Below are 18,723 nucleotides of genomic sequence, written 5' to 3' on the forward strand. Positions count from 1 at the left end.
ACAAGCACGCAGTGCAGGTGAGCTGTCCGAGCAGTTCCACAAGTACGCAGTGCAGGGGAGCTGTCCGAGGAGCAGTTCTACAAGCACGCAGTGCGGGTGAGCTGTCTGAGCAGTTCTACAAGCACGCAGTGCAGGGGAGCTGTCCGAGGAGCAGTTCTACAAGCACGCAGTGCGGGTGAGCTGTCTGAGCAGTTCTACAAGTACGCAGTGCAGGTGAGCTGTCCGAGCAGTTCCACAAGCACGCAGTGCAGGGGAGCTGTCCGAGGAGCAGTTCTACAAGCACGCAGTGCGGGTGAGCTGTCTGAGCAGTTCTACAAGCACGCAGTGCAGGGGAGCTGTCCGAGGAGCAGTTCTACAAGTACGCAGTGCAGGTGAGCTGTCTGAGCAGTTCTACAAGTACGCAGTGCAGGTGAGCTGTCTGAGCAGTTCTACAAGCACGCAGTGCAGGGGAGCTATCTGAGCAGTTCTACAAGCACGCAGTGCAGGTGAGCTGTCCGAGCAGTTCTACAAGTACGCAGTGCAGGGGAGCTGTCTGAGCAGTTCTACAAGCACGCAGTGCAGGGGAGCTGTCCGAGCAGTTCTACAAGCACGCAGTGCAGGTGAACTGTCCGAGCAGTTCTACAAGCACGCAGTGCAGGTGAACTGTCCGAGCAGTTCTACAAGCACACAGTGCAGGTGAGCTGTCCGAGCAGTTCTACAAGCACGCAGTGCAGGTGAGCTGTCCGAGCAGTTCTACAAGCACGCAGTGCAGGGGAGCTGTCCGAGCAGTTCTACAAGCACGCAGTGCAGGGGAGCTGTCCGAGCAGTTCTACAAGCATGCAGCGCAGGTGAGCTGTCTGAGGAGCAGTTCTACAAGCACGCAGTGCAGGGGAGCTGTCCGAGCAGTTCTACAAGCACGCAGTGCAGGGGAGCTGTCCGAGCAGTTCTACAAGCACGCAGTGCAGGTGAGCTGTCCGAGGAGCAGTTCTACAAGTACGCAGTGCAGGGGAGCTGTCCGAGGAGCAGTTCTACAAGCACGCAGTGCAGGGGAGCTGTCCGAGGAGCAGTTCTACAAGTACGCAGTGCAGGTGAGCTGTCCGAGGAGCAGTTCTACAAGCACGCAGTGCAGGGGAGCTGTCTGAGGAGCAGTTCTACAAGTACACAGTGCAGGTGAGCTGTCCGAGGAGCAGTTCTACAAGCACGCAGTGCAGGGGAGCTATCTGAGGAGCAGTTCTACAAGCACGCAGTGCAGGGGAGCTGTCCGAGCAGTTCTACAAGCACGCAGTGCAGGTGAGCTGTCCGAGCAGTTCTACAAGCACGCAGTGCAGGTGAGCTGTCCGAGCAGTTCTACAAGCACGCAGTGCAGGGGAGCTGTCCGAGGAGTTCTACAAGCACGCAGTGCAGGGGAGCTGTCCGAGCAGTTCTACAAGCACGCAGTGCAGGGGAGCTGTCCGAGCAGTTCTACAAGCACGCAGTGCAGGGGAGCTGTCCGAGCAGTTCTACAAGTACGCAGTGCAGGGGAGCTGTCCGAGGAGCAGTTCTACAAGCACGCAGTGCGGGTGAGCTGTCTGAGCAGTTCTACAAGCACGCAGTGCGGGTGAGCTGTCTGAGCAGTTCTACAAGCACGCAGTGCGGGTGAGCTGTCTGAGCAGTTCTACAAGCACGCAGTGCGGGTGAGCTGTCTGAGCAGTTCTACAAGCACGCAGTGCGGGTGAGCTGTCTGAGCAGTTCTACAAGCACGTAGTGCAGGGGAGCTGTCCGAGCAGTTCTACAAGTACGCAGTGCAGGTGAGCTGCTGCTGTTGCTTCCAGAAGGCTCCTGTTCAACTCCTTTGCTTCCCCGAGATAGGAGGAGTGCAGCGGGCGGTGAAGTTCTAGGGCAGCCTGTGTTTAAACAATTTCATAGTATAATATACAGTGTGTCCATAAAGTCATGGTGCACTTTTGACCGGTCACAGGAAAGCAACAAAAGACAATAGAAATGTGAAATCTGCACCAAATAAAAGGAAAACTCTCCCAGTTTCATACCTATTCAGTGCAGTTCGATATGGGCTCACGCACAGATTTTTTAGGGCTCCTTAGGTAGCTATCCCGTATAGCCTCTACAGACTCGTTACTGACTGGTGGCCTACCAGAACGGGATTTCTCCACCAAACTGCTGGTTTCCTTCAACTGCTTATCCCACCGAGTAATGTTATTCCTATGTGGTGGCGCTTCCTTATAAATGCGCCGATATTCACGTTGCACTTTGGTCACGGATTCGAATTTAGCGAGCCACAACACACTGAACTTTCCTCTGTACCGTCCACATCTCGACTGGCATGGCTATGGGCTGCTCCGCTGTATACACGGTGTTACATCATCATCTGTGCATGCGCACATGCTGCCACATTATCCTACAGAAACTGGGAGGGTTTTTCCTTTTATTTGGTGCAGATTTCACATTTCTATCGTCTTTTGTTGCTTTTCTATGACCAGTCAAAAGTGCACCATGACTTTACAGACACACTGTATTAATTTCAGTTTGCTTGTCTCTGGGATTGGACCTAAATCATTGTAGGACATGCTAGACAACCATTCTAAATTTTCCTGAAAAGTATTTCTAGAATTTTTCTTACAACTTCCAGTGTCTCCAGACCAGATAGCTATGGAACATAAATAATGTAAAAGATTAAAATACCGCTATTGTCACTAGAACATCTGGGCATCCAATTATATGTTATATGGGTTCAGAAGTCGAGGTCACCCCATGCCTGACGGTAACTGTGGAGAGTTAAGCCTACGGTAGACAGTTGTTGAGTTAGGGACCTGCATGGGTTAGAGGTTCACCTCAGAACACACTTCTGTGATTGCTGGGGCAGGACAGGTGTGGCCACTCGCAGTGCCCGGAGGACCTGTCACTTCCCCTCCTATCTCAGGGTCAAGGCAAAACTCACAGCCACATAGACATTCAGGAGAGGTGAGGGGGCGGTCCTGCTGTGGGCCCAGAAGAAGGCAGGACCTGTCAGCGGTCCCCGTGACGATCACGGGCACTGAAAGCTGCCTTGACCTTCACTCTCTTAACTCCACAATGTACCCTGGAAGTTGTTTTATAAAAACGTTTCACTGTCAGTGCTCAGATTCTAATTACTCCAGGCACTCTACTAAAAAGCAGTGTTTTAGCTATCATAATGGCATCAACTATGTTAAATTTCCAGAATTTGGTCATCATACTATGATTACATAAGAGAATGCCCTGTTCTTAAGAACAAAGGTCATGATGTCTGCAACTGACGCTGAAAGGTTCAGCAATAATAGTGTGTGGGAGTGTCTGTGTGTGTGTGTGTGTGTGCGCGCGCAAGCAGAAAGGAAAAGAGAGAGAGAGAGAGAGAAAGAAAGAAAAAGAAAATGTGACAAGATATTAATAATTGGTGAATTTAGGGGAAGGCTATATATTTTATTGTACTATATCAACTTTCCTATAAATTTTAATTTTTTCTTAATAAAATTTAAAATAAAATCACAAATTTATAAAGCTTTTTATAAACATTATTATCCACTGTTGAGCCATTCTTCTCATTCTGATTGACATCTTTTCCTCCGAGGCCTGTGAAATTCCTGAGCTATGATAACCAGCGGGCTTTCAAAAACAAAGCCTCAGAGGCCCGGACGTGAGCCCTGTGCGCAGTGTGATTTTTGAAAAGCAGAACTAACACCAGGTTTCATCTCTGCCCTTGCAGCTGGTTGAGATGTTGGACATGTCGGTGCCCGCAGTCGCGAAGCTGAGACGGCTGCTGGACAGTCTCCCGAGGGAGGCGTTGCCGGACATCCTGACGTCCATCATCCGCACGAGCAACAAGGAGAAGCTGCAGGTACGGCGTCCGCTCCGCGCTCTGCACGCGGGGCCGCGCTCTGCACGCGGGGCCGTGCGCTGCCGCTTTTCTCCTGGAGCCCAGTAGTGAGCTGGCTGGCCCTTCGGGCAAGAGACGCGGCTGACTCACAGGCGTAGCTCGTGTCAGTGCTAGTAGTTGGTCAACTTATGGGAAAACTCAAAGCAGAGAATAATAGCAAAGGTAGGTATTTAATTTAACTTGAATATAGAAATATACTTTGTCTCGCTGTGGACAGGCCTGCTTTATTAGGATTCCTGGGGGGTTTTTTGGTTGTTTTTTTTTTTGTTTTTTTGTTTTTTTTAGAGAGAGGGGGGAGAGAGAGAGAGAGAGAGAGAGAAAGGGGAAGAGCAGGAAGCATCAACTCCCATATGTGCCTTGACCAGGCAAGCCCAGGGTTTCGAACCGGCAACCTCAGTGTTCTAGGTTCACGCTTTATCCCACTGCGCCACTACAGGTCAGGCCATTCCTGGGGTTTCTTACCTAAGCCACACTTAGGATGCATTGCCTGTGATTTTCAGTCTCTATTTCTTTAGTGAAGTGAGTTTTAAGGACACTTGAAAATTACTCCAAATACAAATTCTTAGATTTGCATGTTTTTCCCCCCAAACCATAAAAGTTCTCTTGCAAACTTATTTTTTATACTATTTTAAAGCAGTCTGCTTTATTGAAACTTCCTAGAGGATTTAAGCTAGTTTCTATTGAAACAACCTTTCCTACTTTATCAGTTTATTTTATACTTAAGTCCAACAATCATAACAGCACGTGCAGCTAATACAGACAGGCTGGGAGTAAACAGGAATTCAGTCCAACCGGTAAGAGCAGGAGGCGCGGGAGCACGGGTCACTGGGGTCACCGGGCGTGTGCAGGTGTGTCAGTTACACTGAGGGTGCAGAGCGTTCCTTACTCACACCCTGGGGTGCAGGGTGGGTGCAGGTGCTTCTAGTCTCTTGTGTGCATGAAACTTGAATATTTTGAACCTAGTATTTGTTTAGATCTAATATGGAGACACATTGTAGATTTTAAGAGAATAATTCCCAGAAGGTCAGTTGATATAGAATGTGTTTGTTGTTCTTGGTCTGGCAACAATACATGCAGTTTCATCTTTTTTTATTTTTTAAGTGAGAGAGAGACAGGGAGAGGGGAAAGCATCAAGTCATACTTATTCATTGGTTACTTCTCATAGGTGCCTTAGCCAGGGGGCTCCAGCCAAGCCAGTGACCCCTTGCTCAAACCAATGACCTTGGGCTCAAACCAGCAACCATGGGGTCATGTCGATGATCCCACACTCAAGCCAGCGACTTTGGGCTCAAGCCAGTGACCTTGGGTTTCAAACTAGTGTGGCCTTAGGCTTAAGTCAGTGACCTTGGGCTTCAAGACAGCAACGTTTGGGCCCAAGCCAGTGACCATGGGATCATGTTGATGATCCTGCACTCAAGCTGATGAGCCCGTGCTCAAGCTGGCAACCTCAGAATTTCGAACCTGGGTCCTCAGCATCCAAGGTGACACTCTATCCACTGCGCCACCACTGGTGAGGCCAAATGGCTTCCTCTTTACATGAAACTCAAGATGCTTTCTTCTCCATATGTTTTTTAGGATTCTGGTATTGGTGTCAGACAACCTTGTTGACTTAACACAGTTAATTGGGTTGTGTTGGGGGGGTAGCTGTGACTGCTGAATCTTGTGTGACTGACTGCCCTGTGTGTGGGGCATGCGCTTCGGGATGAGCAAGCCTAGTCACGGATGATGTTTCCTAGATTTTAGACGCCGTGAGTCTGGAGGAGCGGTTCAAGATGACCATCCCGCTGCTGGTCAGACAAATCGAAGGCCTGAAGCTGCTCCAGAAAACCAGAAAACACAAGCAGGATGACGACAAGCGAGTAAGTATTTCTCATAGAGATTTCCCCTGGTTCCCAGGTGTTATGGGGATGACATTCTTTTCCTATTAAAAAAAAAATGGAATAAACAACGACAGAAATGTTACTGTCTCTTACTACCCCAGTACTGATAATATTTTCAGTTTTGGTATGTTTCCCTCTGGTCCTTTTTCACATCTGAATCTTTTCTCTTTTCTCTACATATGTAAACATTTTATTACTACTGTTATTATTATTCAGTGAGAGGTGAGGAGGCAGAGACAGACTCCTGCATGCACCCCGACTGGGATCCACCTGGCAAGCCCACCAGGGGGCAATGCTCTGCCCATCTGGGGCCTTGCTCCATTGCTTGGCAACTGAGCTATTTTAGCACCTGAGGCAAGGCCATGGTGCCCCTCAGCACCCAGGGCCAACTTGCTCGAGTAAGCCATGGCTACAGGAAGTGGGGGGACAGAGAGAGAGAGAGAGAGAGAAGGGAGAGGGGGAGAGGCAGAGAAGCAGCCGGGTGCTTCTCCTGTGTGCCCTGACCAGGAATCAAACCCGGGACTTCCACATGCCGGGCTGACGCTCTACTGCTGAGCCAACTGGCCAGGGCTAAAATATTTTAATTTTATTTGCTAATGACTTATGTAAGAATAAAAGTGTATATATAATATTTAATATTTCTGTTTTTATAAAATTATACTTTTGTTTACTGCATTGTTTTTAACTTTTATATATGAATGTATTAAATGGATAAGTTCATAGATTAAAAAAATAAATCATGAGGCTTTTGAATAAAATACCAGTAATCATTTTGCCCCAGTAATGGATGCAGCTCAGTTATTATGTTAATGATTGAGAATTTTACAAGAGCACATAGGTAGTTTTAAAGTGTGATTGTTTAAAATACGACTGTTGGGTTTCAAAGAACATTGTGAGCAGGAGGCAGAGCCGCAGTGGGTGGAGCCGCAGTGGGCAGCACACATGCTGAAGGGATGGGGGAGGGGGGCTGGGGCGTGGCCGCTGTTGGGAGCGGAGCAGCACAAGGAGGGGAATCATGGCAGGTGGTCACCAGGGGGCCGCAAGGAGACTAAACATTTTTAAGGGAGAAGACTTTCCGTGTCCAAGACAAAGACTAGAGCCAGTGGCGGATCGGTTCGGTGTTCGGGATGCTGTTTGTGGGAGGAAAATGGGACTCCTTCGGTGGAGAGGGTCTTTCGGGATGTATCTCCACGGGCAGTGGCTGCAGCAGGAGCTCAAACAAAGGGAATTGCTGGGTGTTTTCACTTCTGGTCGTCAGCCTCCTGACCCGTTTGCTCACTGGTGTTGGCGGCGGATCGCGCGGACCGTCCGCCTGCTCTTGGCCTCCATTTGTGTTCCGCTGCCTCCAGTCGTGCACGTGCCCCTCCGCAGTCAGTCCCACCTTCAGCCCCTGAGGATTCGACTCTCGCCTAAACATTAAACGTGTACCCAGCACCTGCTGTAACCGGGAACTTCAGTTCCGGTTCTCATTGACATCAGTGTTCCCCTCCCCCTTTCTCCTGCAGGTGATAGCCTTTCGCCCTCTCAGGAGGATCACCCACGTCCCGGGCACTTTAGAGGATGAGGAAGAGGAGGAGGATAATGATGACATTGTCATGCTGGAGAAGAAAATACGGACCTCTAACATGCCAGAGCAGGCCCACAAAGTCTGCGTCAAAGAGATCAAAAGGTGCTGTGTACACACTCTTCCCAGCCTCAGGGTTGGCATTCTGCTTGTTAATGTTCCCAAGTGTTGCCTGTGGCAACAGATCTGCTCCTTGGCTTCACAGACTGGAAGCGGAGCATGAGTTTATGTGCTCCATCTCCTTTCCTTCTGTCTGACACTGTCTTGGACCCCTGTGTGCGTCTTGTCCTGGTGCCGTCAGCTCCTGGCCCTGCTGACTTTCCACCTCCAGTTGTAGGCGTGATCTGGAGTGCTTTTCCTGCTTCAACCCTCATCCAGAATCAGACGTTTACAACATTCCTAATACGCCCGAGTTCACACCCTCTCCCTACTCTTTTTTTTTTTTTGTATTTTTCTGAAGCTGGAAGCGGGGAGAGACAGTCAGACAGACTCCCGCATGCGCCCGACCAGGATCCACCCGGCACACCCACCAGGGGCGATGCTCTGCCCACCAGGGGGCGATGCTCTGCCCCTCTGGGGCATCGCTCTGTTGCGACCAGAGCCACTCCAGCGCCTGGGGCAGAGGCCAAGGAGCCATCCCCAGCGTCCGGGCCATCTTTGCTCCAATGGAGCCTCGCTGCGGGAGGGGAAGAGAGAGACAGAGAGGAAGGAGAGGGGGAGGGGTGGAGAAGCAGATGGGTGCTTCTCTTGTGTGCCCTGGCCGGGAATGGAACCCGGGACTTCTGCATGCCAGGCCGACGCTCTACCACTGAGCCAACCGGCCAGGGCCCCTACTCCTTTTCTGCTACGCTGAGCATGAGTGGTCCAGCCCCTCCACTGCAGCACGCTGTCCAGCGTACTCCCGGCTGCGGCGGCCTCTTCGGTGCCCTGAAGAGCGCGCCGTCCTTAGTGGAGACGCAGTGTGTGTTCACTAGCCTGTTCCTCACGAGTCACTGTTTTCTTTCGATTACACATGTGAGAGGGCAGGAACTGGCATTTTCTCATGGTACACAGACCTTCATGACCGTGTGTGGGCTGACAACATTTTCTGGACAATCCCAGAGTTAAATAGAAAACCTGGCCCTGGCCGGTTGGCTCAGCGGTAGAGCGTCGGCCTGGCGTGTGGGGGACCCGAGTTCGATTCCCGGCCAGGGCACATAGGAGAAGCGCCCATTTGCTTCTCCACCCCCCCCCCTTCCTCTCTGTCTCTCTCTTCCCCTCCCGCAGCCAAGGCTCCATTGGAGCAGGGATGGCCCGGGCGCTGGGGATGGCTCCTTGGCCTCTGCCCCAGGCGCTGGAGTGGCTCTGGTCACAGCAGAACGACGCCCCGGAGGGGCAGAGCATCGCCCCCTGGTGGGCAGAGCGTCGCCCCTGGTGGGCGTGCCGGGTGGATCCCGGTCGGGCACATGTGGGAGTCTGTCTGACTGTCTCTCCCCGTTTCCAGCTTCAGAGGAATACAAAAAAAATAAAAAATAAAAAAATAAATAAAAATAAGAAAACCTGTTTTTTTCTTTGCATGCTTGTAATATAACAACTATATTTTGTTTTCTTTTATTAGTGAATTATAATGAACCTAGCTAAAGATTTGACTTTCTGAGGCTCAGAGTTAAGAACATTAGTAAATGTAGTTGGGGGACATTTCACATAGACTCTGACATTAGTTAATAAAGGCAGAGCCTCCATTGTGCACATTATGAGACCCATTAACTAATGAGTGCCTTGTGCGCTGCCTACATTGTGGGAGTTGCATCGTTGTTAAATATTTGAAGTTAGCTTGCTTTTGTGAGCTGACTTCAATTCAGATATAAAAAATACAAAATTATTGGAAATTATTGGTTGTGCCTGGCAAGGCACTTAAACCGTGTTGTGATAAGTGTACAGTGGGCAAGTGACTAGAGACTGAGCTGCTAGCGCTGGGCGGGCCACGGTCAGGAGTGGCCCCGGACACAGGGTCCCCACCCGGCCCCCTGGTGGGCAGGTGTCCTTCTAATTTTGTTTTGAACGTACCTTCAGAACAAATGTTTTGTTAACTAGGTTTGCTCAGAGTTTTCAGGCCTGTTTAACCAAGTTCCTACGATGTGTCTGATCGAGGAGTAGAGATAAGCTTGGCTTTTCTGTTTTTATGGACTTCTTTATTCTTGAACGTGTTTGCTCTGTATTCTGTCCCCACAGACTCAAAAAGATGCCGCAGTCAATGCCCGAGTATGCCCTGATGAGGAACTACCTGGAGCTCATGGTGGAGCTGCCTTGGAACAAGAGCACGACCGGTGAGCCGAGCGCAGTGCCGTCACTCGGCCCTCTCGCCCCTGGCTGCTTCCTGCTGTCGCGTTGTGTGTAAGCGAGTGAGAGACAGGAAGGGCGAGAGATGAGAACAGGAAGGGCGAGAGATGAGAACAGGAAGGGAGAGAGATGAGAACAGGAAGGGAGAGAGATGAGAACAGGAAGGGAGAGAGATGAGAACAGGAAGGGAGAGAGATGAGAAGCATCAACTTGTACTTGCAACACCTTAGTTCATTGATTGCTTTCTCATATGTGCCTTGACCGGGGGCTCCAGCCAAGCCAGTGACCTTGGGCTCAAGCCAGCATCCATGGGGTCATGGCAATGATCCCGTGTTCAAACCGGCCACCGAGGGGTTTTGAACCTGGGACTTCACTGTCTTAGGTCGACACTCTATCCACTGTACCACCACCAGTCAGGCTATATTCGCTCTTGATGTAAATTATTTAGAGACTGAACTTTATATCTAGGTCTTGAGATTAAACAGGAAGGGAAGGGCCCTGGCCAGTTGGCTCAGTGGTGGAGCATCGGCCCAACATGTGGACGTCCTGGGTTCAATTCCTGGTAAAGGCACATCTGCTTCTCCACTCCTCCCCCTCTCACTTCTCTCTCTCTCTCTCTCTCTTTCTTCTCCCCTCACGCAGTCATGGCTCAATTGGGGCGACTTTGCCCAAGGTGCCAAGGATGGCTCCATGGCCTCCAACCCAGGCCCTAAAAAAAAAAAAAAAAAAGGCTCTGGTTACAGTGGAGCAAGGGACCCAGATGGGCAGAGCATCACTCTCTAGTGGGCTTGCCGGGTGGATCTCAGTCGAGGCACATGCAGGAGTCTGTCTCTGCCTCCCCTCCTCTTACTAATAGATAGATAGATAGATAGATAGATAGATAGATAGATAGATAGATAGATAGATAGAGGAAGGGAAGGTGCTATGTGGAAGTCCCTAGTGCCTGACTTTAGAGAAGAAGGATTTTCTGTACTTGGTGAAGTACTGCCCTTCAATACCATTTGGTTTGCCCCCCAATCTGTCCGAGATGAGAACATAGAAACCCACTCCCTCCTGCCCTCCAGGGCCTACCCGTCAGGTACAGTGGTCCCAGCGAGCGATGTGGGCAGGCCCGGCTCCCTGGCGCTAATGCTCAGTGGGAAGGTGACGTGTCAGCCCCATGTGCCGACTGCCCTGCCCGGTTATATGCCGGCTCGCGCATTGCTGCGTGTTTGAGAGGCGTTTCTTTGTGTCGTGGACGGGTTTTCTCTTTGGACGACAGGGCTAGTGCACAGTGTGGGGAACAGCTAGATAATTCGGTAACACCAAGAGTCTTGTTTTGAAATTAGCGTTTTCAGTAATATTCTATGTTGCAGAATTTATTCTAACTAATGACTTAAGAGAAGTGCAGGGTATAGTGTATAGTGTGATGGCACAAGATTATTAAAATTACAGGTCTGAGTCTTGGCCATTAGTAAGTTGCTCTCAGCCCACCCCACCCCCCGCCACTGGTCCTGTTTATGAAGTGAAATTAATTATGAACCAGGCTTAAAGAGGGTAATTACCGAGATTGGGGGGCAAAATATTTATTTGAACAGACCTGACTCCCATTCTTTATGAATAAGAGCCCAGACAGTATAAAAACAGGGTAAAGCAATTACTATTTTTACCACTAGGGAGGGAGGCCACCCACGTGCCTGAAACTGCACGAGTGTCCAGCACATGCCTGCTGCAGAGAGCACTGCTCAGTGTGCAGATTTCGGGGGGGGGGGGGGGCGAGGCCAGGAGTGCTGGGGGCTGGGAGGGCGTGTGGGGGAAGGCCAGGAGTGCGGGAGGTGAGGGGTGGGGGGTGCAGGGGTTGAAGGACCACCTCTCTAATTAGCCGGCAGGGAGGCAGAGGAAAGCTGGGGAGTGGGTTTCTATGTTCTCATCTCGGACAGATGAGCCACGGGAACCTACTTCTAGCTGTAAGTAGGAGAATACCCAGTCAGGTGAATTTTAAGTGTTTTACATGTAACCACATGTATTATTCAGAATAGGAAGCACGTGTTCTAAACCATTAAAAAGAATAGTCAGAAGAACTGTATATACCCTGTGGAGGAAAGAGACGAAGCAGTCGTTTATATGGCACGGAAGTTATCTTTCCTCACAAGTTTGAAAGAACTTACTTTTAAATGATCTTGACTTGATCTATTTCTTGGAAGAAATTCCTTCACAGTATTCTTCGTTTTTTCTAAGTTACATAAAATTTTACTCTGTTCGCTGAATGTTAACCAGGCACGGATGTTGTGTTGTAAACCTGCCTTTTTAAGGTGCAGAAATGGCAGTTGATGGAAAGACTTTCTCCTTGGACCTGGTGATATAATATATAAATATATAGATAACTAATATCAACCCATCTTTGTGTGACCAAAATAAATCCCAGTGGGGCATTGTAGTTTAAGTGGACAAGGTGAGGTGGATCTGGAATTTTCTCTGCGTGCACGGTGCTGGGTGGGGATCAGGGGGGGCTCTGTGGGAATGGCTGTGTGCACGGTGCCGGGTGGGATCAGGGGGGGCTCTGTGGGAACGGCCGTGTGCACGGTGCCGGGTGGGGATGGGGGGGCTCTGTGGGAACGGCCGTGTGCACGGTGCCGGGTGGGGATGGGGGGGGGCTCTGTGGGAACGGCCGTGTGCACGGTGCCGGGTGGGGATGGGGGGGGCTCTGTGGGAACGGCCGTGTGCACGGTGCCGGGTGGGGGTCAGGGGGGCTCTGTGGGAACGGCCGTGTGCACGGTGCCGGGTGGGGGTCAGGGGGGCTCTGTGGGAACGGCCGTGTGCACGGTGCCGGGTGGGGGTCAGGGGGGCTCTGTGGGAACGGCCGTGTGCACGGTGCCGGGTGGGGATGGGGGGAGCTCTGTGGGAACGGCCGTGTGCACGGTGCCGGGTGGGGGTCAGGGGGGCTCTGTGGGAACGGCCATGTGCACGGTGCCGGGTGGGAGTCAGGGGGGCTCTGTGGGAACGGCCGTGTGCACGGTGCCGGGTGGGGGTCAGGGGGGCTCTGTGGGAACGGCCGTGTGCACGGTGCCGGGTGGGGGTCAGGGGGGCTCTGTGGGAACGGCCGTGTGCACGGTGCCGGGTGGGGGTCAGGGGGGCTCTGTGGGAACGGCCATGTGCACGGTGCCGGGTGGGGATGGGGGGGGCTCCTTGGGAACGGCCGTGTGCACGGTGCCGGGTGGGGGTCAGGGGGGCTCTGTGGGAACGGCCGTGTGCACGGTGGCGGGTGGGGGTCAGGGGGGCTCTGTGGGAACGGCCATGTGCACGGTGCCGGGTGGGGGTCAGGGGGGGCTCTGTGGGAACGGCCGTGTGCACGGTGCCGGGTGGGGGTCAGGGGGGCTCTGTGGGAACGGTTGGCAGCTTTCTGCCTTTCACTTGCTCACATATTTACCAGGTGGGTTCTGAACGAAGCCTAGTTGCTAAGCTGGGCCTCTCACTGGAACCAGTAGCACTGTGATATATCACCACTTAGCTAGGTTCATAGAGTGGCTTGGGAACCACACTGTTGTTTAAGAACGTTTCTTCCTGTATGAAAAACACAAAGTTGCAGATGACTGACCGAATCAGTGGAGCTGTGCTGTTCTCTCTCGTCCTCTTCTCTCACGGGTAGCGTGTCTGCCACGTGGCTGCGTGTCACCCTGGTGGCCACCCAGCTGATGAGTGTGTCTTGGCTTCATGTTTAATCTGCGAGCGTTTTAAGTGCTAAAGCACATCCATCAGCCTGCTGACAGCTTGGCTTCAGAAATAGCCCAGTCCAGACATTTCTGGTGACATCTTAATCAGCAGAACCCAGGCTAGTCTTTGTCTCCATTTGTTTTGTTTTGTTTTGTTTTGATCTTGATCCCGCACTTCTGTTTGCGGAAAATGAACCGCAGGAAAGATTTACAGATGGATGCGGAGATTTATTGTAGTTAAAAGGACGCATGGAGAAGCGTGCTTTACCTCTAAAGGTTTGCAGGCAGTGCAAGTGCTTGGCAGTAGGGAATTCAGGGAATTCGTTATATGAGTGGGAGGGCGACTTGACCAGAAGTTATGTAGCCACTGAAATGTTACTAAAAAATACATCTGACACTGAAAGATGTCTGTAGTGATTTCATGGAAAAACCTTTTACAAATTCCAAGGCCTCATGAAGTTGCCACTTTGTAGGGTAGGTATGTAAGATACACACACACATGCACACGCAGAACCTGGAGTAATACCCACCAAAGCTAAGGTAGTGATGCCAACTGGGGGCCGGGAGGTCAGGGGTGACTGTTTCTTTTCTGTTAACACCATCAGGTTTTGTGGAAGAGGATATGTTACAGAAATAAGAAAAAAAGCACTTCAAAAAGGGGGAAATGCCAGCATAAATAGAAACATTGAAATCATGTTTCCATAGAAATAGTGTGCAATCTAAAAAATCATTCCCCATGAAATGCTAGCATTTCGTGGAGTTTTTTCTGTGGATACCAAATCTTCTTAAGCAAACAAGAGAACAAGTTCAGGTCTCCCTAAATCTCATTTCGGAGGAGGACCCCAGTGTGTCCTTGTCACCTCTTTTTATCTGAAAAGAATTTGGACTCTTGCTGCCCCCAAAGGCGCTGTCCTGCGCAGAACTCCGTGTGCTCACTGGCGTCCGTTGGGCTCTCCCGCAGACCACCTGGACATCCGCGCAGCCCGCGTGCTCCTGGACAACGACCACTACGCCATGGAGAAGCTGAAGAAGAGGGTGCTGGAGTACCTGGCCGTCAGGCAGCTGAAGAACAACCTGAAGGGCCCCATTCTCTGCTTTGTGGGGCCCCCTGGAGTTGGCAAAACCAGCGTGGGGCGGTCGGTGGCCAAGACGCTGGGCCGAGAGTTCCACAGGATCGCGCTCGGAGGCGTGTGCGACCAGTCGGACATCCGCGGGCACAGGTAGCGTCTCCTCTCGGTTAGGCCTGTGGCTCTCTCCTCACTTTCCGTTACCTCGAGCCCCCCAAAGCCTAGCATAGGTCTTTTCTGAAAGGGCTGTTTGGGACGCTGAGCAGAAGGACCGTGGGCCGCGCCGTGACGGGTCCCCTCGGCGGCCCTGGGGTCTTGCCTGCCTGCAGTTACTGATGCCTTGTGGTCAGGGCGTGTAGTGTCTTTGCATCGCTGGGGCCCAGGAGCATTTCGTAAACAAGGACCTGTAACTCTTGGAGTCCAAAACTACGTGTATTGCGGCGAGTGGGCAAGAGGCCTTAAGGCAGTGGTCCCCAACCCCCGGGCCGCAGACCGGTACCAGTCCGTGAGCCATTTGGTACTGGCCCGCAGAGAAAGAATAAATAACTTACATTATTTCCATTTTATTTATATGTAAGTCTGAATGATGTTTTATTTTTAAAAAATGATCAGATTCCCTCTGTTACATCCATCTAAGACTCACTCTTGACGCTTGTCTCAGTCACGTGATACATTTATTCGTCCCACCCTAAAGGCCGATCTGTGAAAATATTTTCTGACATTAAACCGGTCCGTGGCCCCAAAAAAGTTGGGTACCACTGCCTTAAGGGGTCCTCAGTAACAGTTCCTTATATTTGCAGTTTAACCTTTCTTTTCAGAAGGCTGGTTTAAAGGAGGAGGAGGAATTATAAGGAGAAAGGCTACGGTAATTATTTAGGTTTATCCTCGCATTTTTCAGACTTTTTCTCTAAAACCACGTGGAACTGTAAGAATGGAGTCTGACTGACCCGACACACCGGAACCAGAAGTCATGTCGCGTCCATTGTTTGTTCCCTGGCGCTCAGACTGGGGAGGCTGTGGCTTAGGGCTCGTGGCAGCTGCAGGTGGGGAGACAGCACACCCTCAGTGGACGTGTCCCTGTGTGTCACTCCCTAGTGTGTGCTTATAAAAGAATGTGCTGACGTGCACTGTGTGATGTTACCTGGCAATTAAATCTGTTTTAAATCTTTTTTAAAGAAACTGCTTACCTTACCTTTCAGTCAAAGTAATTAAACTGACTCTGAAACCTCCGTCCTCAAGCTCGTAGCCTTAGTCTGTGATGATGAAGGGAAGGCAGGTTCTAAGTGGAGGCTCAGCAGCGGGCAGCCGGCGGCGACCGCCCGCCGTGGCCAAGGGTCATGCAGATGCGTGGTTACAGTCTGGTGAGTGGGAGTGAAACTCGGATTTTTTTGGAGAGTAGAAAGAATATGATGCTTTTATAACATTTAAAGTTTTTTATTTATTTTAGAGAGGAGGAGAGGGAGCGAGAGATGATCATGAGTCTGTTGTTCCACTGATGTGTGCGTCCCCTGCTTACACTGGCTCACGCCCTGACCCTTGGCCGGTCGGGACGGCCTCGCTGCCCGAGCTGCCTATTGTCCGTGTGCCTCCTCACAAGATCCCTGGCCCTAGGCCAGGATAGGAAACTCCAGGAGCTTGCATGAAAAATGGTTCTTTTCTTTTTTTATTTTAAGATGTTATTATTTTATGAATAGGCCGTGAGGGCTGCAGGTGAGGTCACGCATTGATTTGGATCATTCTTTGTGGCGCTTTCAGCGATGTTTTTGTTACCGAGACTGTCTTATTCTCTCTTGGGCCACTAGAGGCTGTAGTTGGCTTTTGTAAAGAAACGGACATCTTGGACCAATGTTAGAGAAGCTGGATCCAGGGCCCAAACCTTCTCATTTTAGCTACAGAGCTTTGGGGAGGTTTTCCTCGTGCCAGTGACTGGCCGGTGCACTCAGAGCTGTTCGGGTTTATTTCTTCTTCTCGCCGTCTGTAGCGCGGTGTTGTGTGCATGGCTGACAGAATCTGGAGGGTGAGTCCGTAGAGCTGTGGTCGTGTGAAGTTAATACTGGGCGGGACGGGCAGGTGGTGGCTCCTTCTCCCTGCGCGGGCCCTGGCTGCTCGGGGCGGCCTGGGCGGGGCTTGCTCTGCACCAGGTGCGCGGCAGCGGCTGCAGAAGCCGCTTGCTTGTTTCAGCTCTGAGAGCTCAAGTTCAGGTGTCCGAGCATCGGCCCCACTTTTTATCAACTTCAATCTGGTTTTCAAATTGTACCAAAATAGCCTGTTCTTGGCATGGTTATTTAATTTGTGTGGGGAAAGTGTGGAGAAAAGCACTTTTAAAAAGCCTGTTGGGCCTTACCAGGCAGTGGCGCAGTGGATGGAGCGTCGGACTGGGATGCCGAGGACCCAGGTTCGAGACCCCGAACCTCATCAGGTTTGAGCAAAGCTCACCAGCTTGGACCCAAGGTTGCTGGCTTGAGCAAGGGGTTACTCCGTCTGCTGAAGGCCCGCGGTCAAAGCACATATGAGAAAGCAATCAATGAACAACTAAGGTGTCACAACGCAAGGAAAAACTAATGATTGATGCTTCTCATCTCTCTCCGTTCCTGTCTCTCTGTCCCTGTCTATCCCTCTCTCTGACTCTCTCTCTGTCTCTGTTAAAAAAAAATTTTTAATTAAAAAAAGCCCGTTGGTGGCAGTGTGTAACGCCGGAGTTCTCAGCACTTCTGTGAGCACTAGGCTGGGTTTGCACAGACCTCTGTTTTACATCTGCTGATACCGATGGATACAAATTGGTTCACTTTTTTCAAGTGGACATACTTGTGTGACTGTCGTTAGAGAACTGAATGTAAAGATGGCAAGAGCTTGTAAAAGAAGGTTGTGCATTTGCTAAAACGTGTAAACATGAGTTCTTCAGACACACATGCTGTGACCGCCGCCAGGTGGGGGGTGTGAATTGTCTGAGGCGTCCTGTTCTGGGGAGGCCTGTTGCCGTGCACCCCGCTGCTGAGCCTCCTAGCCATTGCCGTGATTGGGGGCTCATTACCCGCCTGCCCTCTCCCTCAGCAAAGCCTGGAGAGGGTTTTTATCTCAAAACCAGCTGGGAAGCGGGTGGAGGGGGCTGCATGCAGAGGACGTGCCTGTGTCGAGTGACCGGGAGGTGGGCTGGGGAGGGGACCACGCAGGGTCACAGTGCAGCCGTGGGGTGGAGTGTGTGGGCGCAAGGACTTCCATGTCACAGCTGGGCATCTTGGGAACGCCCAGGTCTCGGCGTGGATGCTGGTCACACGCTCGCGATGGAGCTCACGCCAAGTTTGTTTTCCCTCTGCCGCTGAGGAGGCAGCCGTGCTGCGGCTTTAGAGTCGTCACGGACAGACAGAGCTGCCTTCTGTCACCGCCCTTGTGTTGTCTTGATTTGGTCACTCGCTCTCCCAGGATGAACTCCACGTCCACAAGGACCTGTTCACGTGAAAGAAGCTGCTGGTAGGTTAGGAACTGATTTTCAAAGTAACCAGAGCTACGTGCTAACGAGGTGGGAGACCGGGGAGAAAAAGGAAGGCGTGGTTCCACTCAAACCCGAGCTGAAACGCCAGTGACCGGACCTGACGTGCCGTTGTCCCGGGCCCGGGGTGTGGAGCAGCCGCACGGAGCGCGGTCCTCTCGGGAAACGCCAGTGACCCGACCTGACGAGCCGTTGTCTCGGGCCCGGGGTGTGGAGCAGCCGCACGGAGCGCGGTCCTCTCGGGAAACGCCAGTGACCCGACCTGACCTGACGAGCCGTTGTCTCGGGCCCGGGGTGTGGAGCAGCCGCACGGAGCGCGGTCCTCTCGGGAAACGCCAGTGACCTGACCTGACGTGCCGTTGTCTCGGGCCCGGGGTGTGGAGCAGCCGCACGGAGCGCGGTCCTCTCGGGAAACGCCAGTGACCCGACCTGACCTGACGTGCTGTTGTCCCGGGCCCGGGGTGTGGAGCAGCCGCACGGAGCGCGGCCGTGTTTGCGCTCATGTCACCTGGTGTGTTTCTGTGGTCTTCTCCGTACTTTCCGCCTCCTCTCGTAAGCCACGGAGTCTGTGTTCCCAACCATCTGTTTTTCCAACTTGCATTTTTACATTTGTTACATTTAAATAATTAAATCAGTTCATAGAAATTAAATATGAAATAACGTGTTTCAGGATGAAGTTTTATGACCTCATGTTTGCATGGTAGTCTGTTTTTCCTGCTTGAACTGGGTCAGTTGCTGTGCTGGGTGTCAAGTTATTGTGGATATTAACCCTTTGGAAACACCTTACCAGCCATCTATCAGGTGATAAAATTATATCACTGCAAGGAATCCATGGCTCACTATTTAAAC

At 51.5% G+C, this 18,723-nt stretch overlaps 1 protein-coding gene across 1 annotated transcript in view; it reads left to right on the top strand.

The window, feature by feature from the left end:
- Nucleotides 1–18,723, top strand: part of LONP2 (lon peptidase 2, peroxisomal) — a 69,070-nt gene that overhangs the window by 9,893 nt on the left and 40,454 nt on the right. The window contains exons 3-7 of the mRNA XM_066243839.1: nt 3,698–3,829; nt 5,605–5,727; nt 7,254–7,417; nt 9,524–9,618; nt 14,282–14,540. Coding sequence (XP_066099936.1) covers nt 3,698–3,829; nt 5,605–5,727; nt 7,254–7,417; nt 9,524–9,618; nt 14,282–14,540 — 773 coding nt within the window. The remainder of the gene's footprint in view (nt 1–3,697; nt 3,830–5,604; nt 5,728–7,253; nt 7,418–9,523; nt 9,619–14,281; nt 14,541–18,723) is intronic.

Source organism: Saccopteryx bilineata, chromosome 9, assembly GCF_036850765.1.
Source record: "Saccopteryx bilineata isolate mSacBil1 chromosome 9, mSacBil1_pri_phased_curated, whole genome shotgun sequence".
Classification (NCBI taxonomy): domain Eukaryota; kingdom Metazoa; phylum Chordata; class Mammalia; order Chiroptera; family Emballonuridae; genus Saccopteryx; species Saccopteryx bilineata.